General features: G+C 40.1%; 1 protein-coding gene across 2 annotated transcripts in view; it reads left to right on the top strand.

The window, feature by feature from the left end:
- The window catches only part of CDKAL1 (CDK5 regulatory subunit associated protein 1 like 1), a 434,256-nt gene that overhangs the window by 261,126 nt on the left and 160,646 nt on the right, over nt 1-12,484 (top strand). For both annotated transcript variants that reach the window (XM_040546176.1, XM_040546177.1), the window contains one exon: nt 6,397-6,563. In XM_040546176.1, coding sequence (XP_040402110.1) covers nt 6,397-6,563 — 167 coding nt within the window. The remainder of the gene's footprint in view (nt 1-6,396; nt 6,564-12,484) is intronic.

The raw sequence follows: 12,484 nt of genomic DNA, 5'->3' as shown, positions 1-12,484 counted from the left end.
TTTTGTTTTGTTTTGTTTTGTTTTTTACTTTGGTCTAGCCCTGACTAGACTTCATATGTTACGTAAAATCACACAACAAATCTAAGTGCACTTTGAGGCAGAAAAATATATGAATTGTAGTTTTTAAAAAAGATTAACACATTTTCATTGAAATAGCTTTGTATTATATCTTGAACTGCTTTGCATTGAACTGCATTTAAGCTCCAATTTCAATTTACTACATAAGTAAACGAGATAGCACATTTTACTTTTTGTAAAAATAAAATGTAACTGAAAGTCAAGACACATTTCATACTTTTGAAAAAACAGTTGCCAGAAGAGTTAAGCAGGTCCAAGGTGTGATTAATTCATCTGCTATGGAATTTGCAAATATAGCCCAATCTTCATTCCAGAAATTTGTAGCATCAGGAATTTGTTCTAATTACTGAAGTCAAGTCTATGGTAGACAAACTTTAAAATCAAGTTCATGTTTATATAGTCCGACAATTTCATGCCATGAATATGTACTAATGTGTAGCCATAAATTCATAACATCCTAAATTGTATGTGTGTCCAAACCTTTACTTAAAGTAAGCATTGTGAAAAGGAGGAAAAAAAAAATCATCTTGAATTTTGTACTAAATGTAGTAGGCCGCGTTCTTCCAGGTTATCAGACAACACTGCCAAACAGAATCTTCTCAAGTGATGTTGTTGAATATTGTACTTTTAAAGTAATGCGTTATCCTGCGTAGGTGGAATAATCTGAGTCAGTGTCACTTAGTCTAGATGTAGTAGAATGAATGATACCCTTCCTTCTGTATTTCCTTTTGTAGTATTTTAGTGAGTTTCACTTCATCTTAGTTCTCGAACACATTCATTCTCAAAAATATGTAGGCCATAAAAGTTAGCGTTTTCATTTCTAATATATATATCATCCTGTGGGCAGCAGAAACCACAACTGCTTTAAGGCTTGTACTGAACTAAGCACTTATGAAACATAACAGCAGTTTCTGCAACTGCAGACCGACATCCAGAAGTAATAGAAATAATCCTGCAATGAGAGGCATCCGAGTGTGCTGAGAGTGCTGGCTGGTGTCATTACGAGGCTGTTCTCTCTCATCATCCAAAGGTCACAACAATCAGGGGAAAAGATGACTGGAAAAAAGGAAATGTCACGCTGCACTTCAAGAAGGGCAGGAAGGAGAACGTAAAGAACTATGGGGCAGCTGATCCTCAGTCTCTGGGAAGCACACAGGGCAAACCCTTCTGGAAGCCACTTCTAGGCACGTGAAGGACAAGGAGGTGACTGGGATCACCTCGCGTAGATTTACCAGCGGCAAACGATGCGTGACTGCCTTCTCTGATAAGATGTCTGGCTGTGCGGAGGAGGGGAAAGCTGTGGAGGTCTTTTGTTTGTTTTGTTTTGTTGTTTTACTGTGAATTTAGCAAAGACTTCAGCGTAGTTTCCTGTAATATTCCTACATATGGGTGAGATATGGACTGGATAAGGCGATGATAAGGTGGCTGATAGAATTTGCTGGACTGCCGGGCTCACAGGGCAATCATCCATGGTACAAGGTCTCGCTGGCAGTTACTAATCATGTTCCCCAGTGAATGTGGCTGGCATTAAGAAAACAAAAGTGGAAAATCATCTTTCACTTCCTTAGGACTGCCCAGAAGAGTGTAAAGAACAGATCTTTGAGAAGAGGAAATATGCTTGGGCCTAATAAGGATCCCGTAGAAAGTTAGGCTGTGATACACTTACCTAGAGCTTTGTCCGTCCAGGTGAAAGTGAGATTGTGATGGGACGTGTGTGTGTGTCAGGAGCAGAGCTGCAGTGCCAACCTACGTTTTCCAAAGGATGGAAAAAAATATTGCTGCTTTACGTCGTAGCCTGACATCTTGCTTCTTTCACCAGCTCTGTACCTACACCTGTATTTTTTATTGGTCTACTTTTTTCATCATCTGATGGCAGATATCCTGCAATTTCTAATTGCAGCAATTAGCTGCAAATAGCTTTTGGGGTCTGGGATAGGGTATGTTTGTACAGGATTTTTTGTGTGGAACTGCATTCTCTCTCTGCTATGGAATTTCTTCATATACAGGTCAAATATCACTTTCTTGGTGAAATGGAAGTTATTAGCCCTTCCAAATGTCCGTTGGTACCAGTGAGTTGCTCTGAGGTTGATCTAATCTTCCTGGAAGTCTCTGATGTGGGATCTTTCAGTGGTGTGATCCATGAGATTGGGCTGCCTGTCTAAGAGGACTTGAACTCTTGAAGCTGAATCAATGCTTGCAGAGTATTTCAGAAGTATAGAAGGAATTTGATTCCTACAGAGCTCAGTTTCTGTTTAAACATGCATTATATTCAGGTTGATACAGTTATATGGTATGTACATAAATGTCTTCATAGTTGTTCAGTTAGGGCACTGATGCAGCAAAGTAGTTGGGCACATGTCCTGGTGTCGTGTGTAAATAGTCCTTGTAAAATCCATGCTGAAAAAAAGTAAATTAAAAAAATATATATAAATGGAGAGAAGTAACTGAGGGGAAATTCAAATAATGGAAAAGAAAATGAATTTATGTAGGGTAAGCTCATTCTGAAAAACAAGCACATGTAAAATGAATTTGATTTTTCCAAGCCTTTCTCTTTCTTTGGCTATGATTTTTTTAATTCTAAGGGTGTGATCAGGAATGGCAGCTTTGAATGGATTGTCCTCAAGTCTGCAGGCAGTTTCTGACAAACATTTCAGACAGACCTCCCCTTGGCAGATGGTCTTACAGATTTCTGTGGTACAGTGGGAGAGGTATTTCTGTGGTCTGTACAGCACGGCAGGCTGCCGTAAGAATTCGCTGTTGGAGAAGGAATAGCAAGGAGGTCAGGCAGTTATTGATAAACATATGTGGAATAGTGAGGAGGTCAGAGCTGGGGGTCTCCTGCCGTGGCAGCCTGCAGAGAATTGTGCTGCTGGAGAAGGCACTCCTGTTCACATTACAAAATCTGTCAGGACAGAGAAAAATGAGAAGAAGGGAAGGAGAAGAAAAAAGAAGGGGTTTTTGCAATTGAGTTTGATTTGTACAAAAGTACAGCAGGCTAACAAATAGAATTTCAGAAGGATTAGTATCTGATATTTTAACATCTTCAGATGGTTCTGTAGATTGAAGTAAATTTATTTTTCAGATGGAGTAGATTTTGCTTCAATTTCAAAGCTATGTGCTCCTGCTGAAAAGTGTTTACTACAGTGGCATGAAAATAAAGTGAAATATAAAGCTCTAGATTTTTTTTTATTGCTATTAAAGAAATGAATCATTTCAAGTGGTCTTTAAAACAGAAATGACATATCTCATAAAAGTGACAATTTCAGGATTTCTCCTTCTCTTTACCACAAGAATTGTTTAGACTACCCCCAGAAAAGAAAATGCAATTCGGATAATCAGGAATGAGTATTCTTTATGAGATGTTGGAGAAGGAATAGTCTCAGAATCTCCTTCATTTACTTGGAAACTTTTTGTTTTCCAACATTTTTCATTCTCAGTCATCTCCAATTATAAGAGAGCACAGATTGGAATCCAGCTGTTGAAGCTACTCTTGTGCTGGGTGGTAATGGCAGAGTGAGGAATAAACTATGCTCTGTGACCAAAGACAGACTTGTAATTACTTGAATATAACGATAGTTGACCTTAATACTGCAGCGAATGCTCCAAATTTGCACATCTGAACTCTGTAGTTTGGATCAATTTTCTTGTTTACAAAATCAGCTTGCTTTTATTAGCACCAAAATTATCAAATAACAGAATAGTGAATGAGCTAGTGAGGTTCAGTGCAAAAGAAAGGAAAAAACAACAACAACAAACACATGGTTAGACAGTGGATTTGAATAGCTTCCTACATAGGTCTGGAGTGCGGAGGGGCAAAGGTTGAGTGAAAAAATTAAGCGTTGGTTCACTTTATTAAGAAGAGTGTTTGGGAGATCTGCTGTTTTCTTGCTCAGTTTAAGTAGAGTCTCCTAAACTCAGGATGCAGAGGGCTTGAATAACCAGCCTACCAACAGCTGACACGAAGCCTGTATCACCACAGTTATGCACTTAGTTCATTTCCCCTGTTTGTGAATACTTAGCACCGATAGCAGCTTTCAGGATGTGAAGGTCCATTTTGTCAGCCTGAAATTGGGAAGTGAACGTTCTTCTAAAATACGGGTTTTCTCCCCCCTCCTCCACATAGTAAGACTACATCCTTGGCTTTCTCAGCATGAATTATTCCCATTGCTTGTTGTTCAACACCCTGATCGGAGAGCAGATGAGACAGTTATTCGTGTTGTTGCTGATTTACTCTTACAGCTGCTTCCTCTTCATGTGATTTAATTTGAAGTTTCAGCCCACCAGGGGGCTAATGGTCCCCACCTATGCAGCTTTAAAAGCTTGCTGTTGTTTTCCCTGTGAATGTTATTTCCATTCCTAGCCAGTGATTTATTCTTTTTCCTCAACGTTCAGCTGGTGACCGAGAGGCAGTATTCCATCAGCCATGCTCATGCAAAAAATGCCCCATGCAACCATTTAGATTGAAAGTTTAAAAATGAGAGTTACTCTGTTACAGTAGAAAAACAGCAACTGAATTATTGTTTTTCAGTGTTATGATGGCTGTTGGAAACTGATATAAAAAGCACAGCAGGACATTAGCCATCATTTATATCATTTATGTTTCTCTTGTTTTTAAAATGTAGTCGATACATAATTCATTGGCTTTTTCCGTAACTCGGGAAAACGTAGACCAGGTGGTGAACCTCAGAATACATTTCATAGCATAGCACTGGCTGTTGTGAAAAGCAGTTCTGAAAAACATCAGCAACAGCAGTGGAATCCAAGGTGTGATTGTATACGCTGGCAAGTTCTGCTTAGCTGATTGGGCACTGGGGAGCTCTGCCTGAATGTAACTGCAAGGTTGTGATGGGAAGTTGGATAATCAAGAACACCGCTTCAAAAATATGTTCCTCTAGGCCTCTTAAAACAACAGAGCTGCACATCTGTCTCACTAAATTATTGTTAAAGCAAATCTTAAGCAATGAGTTTCTTGGTTTACCTTTACTTTTTTGTTGCTGTTGTTGTTGCTCTAAATAAATGACCCTGAAAACCTTTTGAAACAAACAGAATTATCTTTGCTCAACATAGCCTTCTGTCCACCTTTATTGTTACAGGGTGAGTTTGAATGGCAGTCTTGAGTTTACAGTTTTGTAAAAATTGTTTTTCTGGTTTTATCACTTACGTGATTTAATTCCACGTAGTTGTTTGCATTTTCCTCACCTTAAATATATATTTTATATTATAAACATTCATATTTTGTGATATGTTCTCTACTAGTCCAGAGGGTGCTTTGATGAAGTTTCATGAAGACTGCTTTGACAAATTATGCACCTTCTTGTGTTTGGATGTGTTTTTTTGTTGTTGTTGTTTGTTTTTTTACTGGCTCATCATCTGTATTAGAAATCTAGCCCTTCATCAAGTTAGTGGTATCTTATCTCACTGGGAATCACAGGAGTCTTCCTCTCAGCCACCCTATTTTCATTTGCTTATTTTTTTGCTTTGGGGTAGTGAGGGGGTGGAGTTGGGTTGCATTACAAAAAGGATGAAAGCTGGGCAGACTGATAGAAGTGGCTGCATGAAACCTTGTTGCTTTCAGCTATTATTAAAGGGTGGTGCAATCTTTCCCCTCTTTGAGCAAGAGGATATTACCAAATTTCAGTGTTCAAGGTCAATACTCTTTACAATACAAATCAAATATACTGCTTCCTAAGGCCCTGACTGGTGGAAAATAAACCTGTTTCCTGGCTGTTAACACTTTTCCAACACTATCACTTAGTCATGAGGTGGCAACTAACCCTTTTTAATACAATCTTAATATTATATTGATAATTGTATCATTTAAAGAATACAAGATTTTAGTAGTTATGCCAGGAGTGTACTGTTAGTTACTGTGCTTTAGAGCTATTTTTGCTTATTGGAAGTTTACCACTTAATAAGTTGACTGCTAGTAACAACCATTAATGCAGACTCTTTGCCTGGGTAAAGTCGCTTGTGGTGTTGAATGAATTAGGCTCAAAAAATAGAGCAGAGTACTAGACTTGACTGACTTGCTGTAGAAGCAGCACAGAATTAGTCATTGGCTGTGAATGTTAATCACTCCACAGCAATGATAATTTACAGCATTGTTGTAGCACTCTTGTGCTCATAAAATGAACTTAATAACCCACTGGTACCCATGGGATAAGCCTTCCTCCTCCTTCCCTCCCCCTTGCAATTGAATACCCAGTCTGGCTGCATAATAGCCTTGTGAAATACTGCATTAAGCAGAGTGAGCAGCTGTATGATAAAATAAACAGCTCTAAAACAGATTTGTTAATTATCTCTTTCTTTTATTCACAGAGGGTGTTTGCGAGATATGGCTGACCAGTGAAGACACAGGGGCTTATGGCAGAGACATTGGCACAGACCTCCCGACGCTTCTGTGGAAGCTGGTTGAAGCTATTCCTGAGGGAGCTATGCTAAGGCTTGGCATGACAAATCCTCCCTATATTTTAGAGCATCTGGAGGTAAGAAAGAACAGAAAATTATTTATACATTAGACATTCGTTGATCAAGTCAGTGTGGAACCCTGCACAAAGTACATTTTCATTTTAAGTGGTAGCTTAAAAAATTACTGCAGGTAAATTTATAGAATTACACTAATGGTGTTAAGCCATTTGCCTGACACAGCAAGTTATCCAGATAATAAGATATTCAAATCTTTTTGGAATGATAATATTACTGAGGTCTCTGACCTGTGGACCTTCATTATAGTGATTTTGGGCTTATGTACATGTTTAGTGTTTTCAAGAACTAAAAGAAATGTCATTAGGAGGCAATGGACTATGGGATTAAAGTTGTCTTCCTGCTACTTCTCAGATGAACACTTCCAGAAAAGCCATATGCTGGCCTTGCTCAACAACGTATTCATAATCCTATGTCAATGCTATTCTGAGTGTGTGCAGAGCGTCCATAAGAAGACATGGAAAATTAAATGTATACCTGCATAAGAAAATTTTGTAACGACGTAGTTCAATGAGATTATAAACAACAACGTGCACAACAATGTGAATTTGAAAGAATGTTGTATGTATGTGAAGCATGAAACAAGAGCTTTGTCTCAAACTTGGGTTGGTTTAGTTGGATTCTGTCACTAAATAAATTTATTGAAATGCATAAGAAACATTCAAAGAGAGAATCTAACTTTGAAGACAGGGAAAAATCAGGGAAGGTTATAGATTAAGGTAAGTTTTGTAGCCATCTTTTTCAGCAATATCCCAATAAATAGTTGGTTCCATGCTGCTTTTCCTAAGATATTATAGAATTAAAAGTTGCACTTAGATTTTCTTAAGATGCAAAGGATGGTATTTTTTCACCTGAACACCACCACTGCTTCCTCTTCCACAATGATAATGATGCTGCACCTTTCCCCGTTAAAGCAAGGAATCTTATCTTGATAGGAATAAGCAGTTTTTCACTTCACCAGCTAAAGAATGCAAGCTGGAGAAAAGTCTCAAGAAACTTCTCAGGCTCTTCTTTCATTCTTTGCTTTGTCATACACTTCACTAAGACAGAACCTTTAAAAACATGCTGATTAGAAGTGGATTCGTTGTGTTTCTTAGACCGTTGCATTCTGTCTTGTGCTCTCATATTCATCATAAGTTTTTGCTCTTTTTTTAATTTTAACATTTTCAGCATCTTATACAAATGCAAGTAAGGCTTCTAGCAGTTTTCACTGTCATTGTCTTTGCTTTCATTTTAACACCTAGTATAAAATATGTTTTGGTATAGACTGCTTCTTTTATCACTGCTGCTTACCTAATGAGTAGTTTCAGAGTGATTTTCTTATTTCCAGCAGCTGCTTAAAAAAAAATGCTCTGCCCAGCTAAGGGGTACTGTAGTTGTTTTAATTTCATATAATTTGAGCAAGACAAAAGGTAGATTGCATTCCTTCAATCAGTTGTAATCTTACACTGAGGATGTCACAAACTGTGAATGATTTGTGATCTCTAATCTTCCTGTTTCTCACTTTTCTACAAAGTAGTTAGGACTCTCCCTGACCTGACTCATATTATGGAAAGGACTCTAATTTCTTTAAAAATGAATCTTTAAGTGTGATGGCAGAGCAAAAGGAATTCATGAAGGCCTATTGAAAATGTACGTCTTGAATATTGCCATGCAAAACATGCATTATGTGTACACCAGCTTTTTTTGTACAATAGCAACATCTGCTGTTGCTTGTCCTCTTCAGTTTCATAGATTTTGAAGGATGATTTAATCACATTTATATGTTTCATGTATGTCCAAGAATTCTTGAGCCTTGTAATTTGGTGAAATAATTCTGATCATCTGTCAAACTAAATAAGTACAGCTTTTTTTACCTTCTGTTTTTCTGTCTACCCCCCTTCTTCCAAGTTTGTATCTATGAAAGATCACTAGGGAACGTTGGCAATCTCCTGTATTCATTTTTACCAGAATAAAAAAAACTTTTTATGGGGAATGTGCTTTTAACTTTCCGGTTGAAGAAAAGGTAAAACTGCAATTTGTTTAAAAATTAAAAAAACAAAAACAAAAGAAATTAAATGAGAAGTTGATTAACCTTCATGTCAGTTGATTAGGATAAAATCCAGATGTAGTTCTGTTATCTCCTAAGAAAGCTATGAAGCTATTTTATGGGTTGTAAATATCTTTCAATAATGGTTATAAAAGCGAGCTGCATTTGATTAATTTATTTTGTTAGATGGCGTGTTGCTAACTGGAACAATGTTTGGCTTTCTGAGAAAAAAAAAAAGTGTGGGAAAAATGTATGCATTGTGTGTCATTTTTCTGGTGTCCAATGAGGAGGAAAAAATTGTTCCAGTCTTGTGTATCTTCTTGAGAAATCAGAACTTTGTAGCAATTACATGCAACTGTATGTATGCAGCTGCTAGTCAAGGATTTATATCACTTTACTAATGAACACATCTGATAAATGGCATAAAGAAGCAGCAGTCATTAAAAGCATAAATTGATTCTAAGAACTGGACTTTCTTCCCTAGTGACATATCCTAACAGCAACAGTTTTGCTTCATTTGCAGTTTTTGCCAGATTCATTCGAGCTTACCTGCAGATAAAATGTTTTGCTAGCTTTGTGACTGTATTACTCTTATAAACGCCAAAACTAATAACAAAGTTGGTATGAATACATTTGTTTTGTCCAACAACACTCCGAGTTTTAAGTGTTTTAAAACTACCAGTTTCCAAAGACTTTATGTATATTTTTTAAATACTGATTTGTAGTATTGCATGAACTCCATTAGTATCAAAAAACATTTCACAAATATCTATTTTCCTTTAAGTAAACATGGATTTCAGTCTCTGGTCACTGGCTTAATTGTGTGTGTGGAATTTATAGGTTTCTTCTCCTCTTTGCTGGAGTTTCTGTGCCTGTCACTTCTCTGGATGGGAGGAGATGGGAAATAAAAAGAACAGGGATGTGTAGATTAATACTGTGAGTTGTAGATGGTGCAGCTGCATTAGAAGCAAAGAATTCCTTAGGCCACACTGACAACGCTAATCTCTTCAGTGAATGAGCGTGAAGTTGTGCCTGTGATTAAAAAGACTGATGACTGAGTAAAAGACTAAAAATTAAAAATGTATCACATCATACACAATTGAAGTGTAAGTTGCACATACTGTTCTAGCACCTTAAAAATAGAGGGGTGGGGAGATATCATGAGGGGTTTTTTTGCTGCCCTTGCCACACACCTTGTTCCTTTGAAAAATGCCTGGCTTATATTCTTTGTGTTGTGAAGCGAGGCATGGGGGACTTCAGCTACACGTTAAGGAGTATCTTTCCTGGCTGTCAGGAAAATAGATTGTATCCTCTGACTAAAATAATATGACTTTTTCATTCTATATATATTTTATGTGGATAGTTGGAATAGCAAATTCTTTCACTGAAAGATATTTAACCCACTTTTTGATAAGCTGGTTATTAAGCTTCTTATAGATAGAAATTTATTTGTAAGTTCCAAAAAGTGCTTACAGGTTCTTGATTTCCCACCACTGCACTAAAAAAATAAAATTATTTCATAAGTATATTCTGAGATACTGTCTGCTTTGAAACTGTACGGTTGATGGGGCTGTGATCAGGGATCTGTGTAAGCTGAACAATATTTCTACTGTACTGACTATAAGACCAGGTCTGCAGCTAGACTTTGGCCCTGTGAGTCTTTTGACTCATTAGTGTAGTGCCCACACTCACTCAGGAGTTCCCTGGAAATAAAACCAGAGGAGCAGAAATGCCACTCATCCTGGGAGTGTTTCATCTGCCTCTGAATCTGGGAGACAGTCTCTTACTATCTGCCAAGAACTGCCAGCCAACAGCTTTGCTGATGTTCCAGCTGATGCTGGAGGCCAGCATGAGAGGCTGGGGAGGAGGAAAAGGAGGAGGAGGACAGCTTCTCCTGGGCCACGAGTGGTGGGACTGGAGCAGAGGAGGGACAAAGGAAATTGGTGTGTATCTGTAACTGGCCTTCAGGCTTTTATGCTGCAAGGCTTGGTAGATCTGGGGGCCTGAGCCTGTGGTCATTCAAACTCAGGTTTGTTAAAGATAGGGAGTCAGTTTCAGTTTATACGTGATCTAAAATACTGAGCATACCCAGTGGCTTCAGATATTGCTGTCAGGTAAATGCACATCTGTCCTTAAAGAGGTTAGTTGTTTCAAGAGAGGCTGTTATTCCATGAAGATCATTAATATACTTGTATGGTATGTTCTGATGTAACTTAGCACTTTGAGGTTTTGATTCAGTAAGTACGGTTGTAACAGTGCCATGTGTATTTAGGCATGTATGTAGCATGAACTGTTTTGGGATGAGAAGTAACCACATGTTTCCAAATGATAAATTCAGCATTCACTTGGAAGTTGTTTGTAAAGAAAGAATTACTGAGAACCATGCAATGTTTTAAAATGTTCCAAAATATTTGACAGACTGCATCCTGCGCTAAGTCATTAGGAGAAGAGCCTTTAAACTACACTAAACGTTTTTCTCTGCTGTTTTGTTCAGCTGTAAGTGATGTATGGGTTTACATTAAGAATTCATATGGGGCAATAGGAACAAAACAGGAAATTGAAGAATTTGGTAGAGAAGCTGTTATATCTACATTATATACATTTTGAAATTTGTACTTCAAAATCTAATCCCCTCAACTAAACTTTCCCACTACACATGGGACAGACATCCTTAAAGGATGTGTCGTTTGAATCCCTCTGCTCCTAATAGGGGTACGGAACATGGTCATTGTACTTCTCTGATTTCCTCCAAAGTGATTTTAGTTACCCATCCTCAAGTCTCCCACAGGTGCACACAACCCACAGCCATTCCCCGTCCATCCGTCCTCCCCCAGCTGCAGCTGACATCCCCAAACCAATCTGTGGGGTGGGGGAAGGCTGCGTTCAGCCCCCTCCATATGACACTGCACCAGTGACTTCAGGCAGAGTCTTTGAAAAATAATAATTTAATGAAACAGTAATTGTGGCTGTTGCCACCAGCCCGGCCCCAGGCGAGGCCCAGCCGCCCGCTCAGTTTCGGGGCCCAGCCTGGCGGCCAGCGTAGTCGCCACTCCCTGGCTCCTCCTGCGTGACCCTGCCCAGCCACGATGTGTCCCCGGCGTTGGTGTTCAGTGGGGACCAGGACCGTCTGCGCCCGTCCTGCTCCCAGTGCCACGAGAAGCTGTGGACGAGCTGTCGTGGTGTGGAGGGGCTGCGCTGCCTGCGCCTGGGCGAGACGCTGCGGGACCTGTAGCTGGAAGGGCTCCGCCGCCACTGCTGCTGCCGCCGCCCTGGCCCCGCATTGTGTTGGGCCCTTCCCCGGGGCCGGCGGGCCGAGGCGTCGCATCGGGCGGGTGGCACCAGCCTCACGATGGCTACGATGGGCCGCCAGCAGAGCGGGCAGGTGGCTCTGTGGGCTGCCCAGGGCTGGATGCACTCCCTGCAGAAGGAGTGCCCGCAGGGGTCCACACGAGCTGCGTCAGCCAGCGGGCCCAGGCAAATGGTGCAGGTCTCTTGTCTGGGGGCCTCCGCTGGCAGCTCCTGGCATGGCTGGCTCATGGTGCCCACCTCTGTCCTGGTGTGGAGATGCTTGTCTTCTGTGGGACGCTGCTCTGATGTCAAGTGGGTATCAAGCGCCTCTGGTCTTCAGCACCTCCCTAGCAGGTCAATAGCAGAACCTCAAGGACTCACATCCCACCAGGAGCACCTCAACGTCTTGCGCCCCACCAGAAGGACCTGGATGCCTTCCCTACAACGAGAGGGACCTCAGCATCTCACATGCCCCCAGAAGGACATCGAAGTCTCGCGTTCCACCAGAAGGACCTTGACATCTCAAGTCCCACCAGAAGGACCGGGGTGCCTCACCTGCCACCCAGAAGGACCTCGCGTCTCTCGTGCCACAGGAAGGACCGTGAC

This window comes from Cygnus olor, chromosome 2 (genome assembly GCF_009769625.2).
Source record: "Cygnus olor isolate bCygOlo1 chromosome 2, bCygOlo1.pri.v2, whole genome shotgun sequence".
NCBI classification, from domain to species: Eukaryota; Metazoa; Chordata; class Aves; order Anseriformes; family Anatidae; genus Cygnus; species Cygnus olor.
This window is presented reverse-complemented; position numbering and strand designations above follow the sequence as displayed.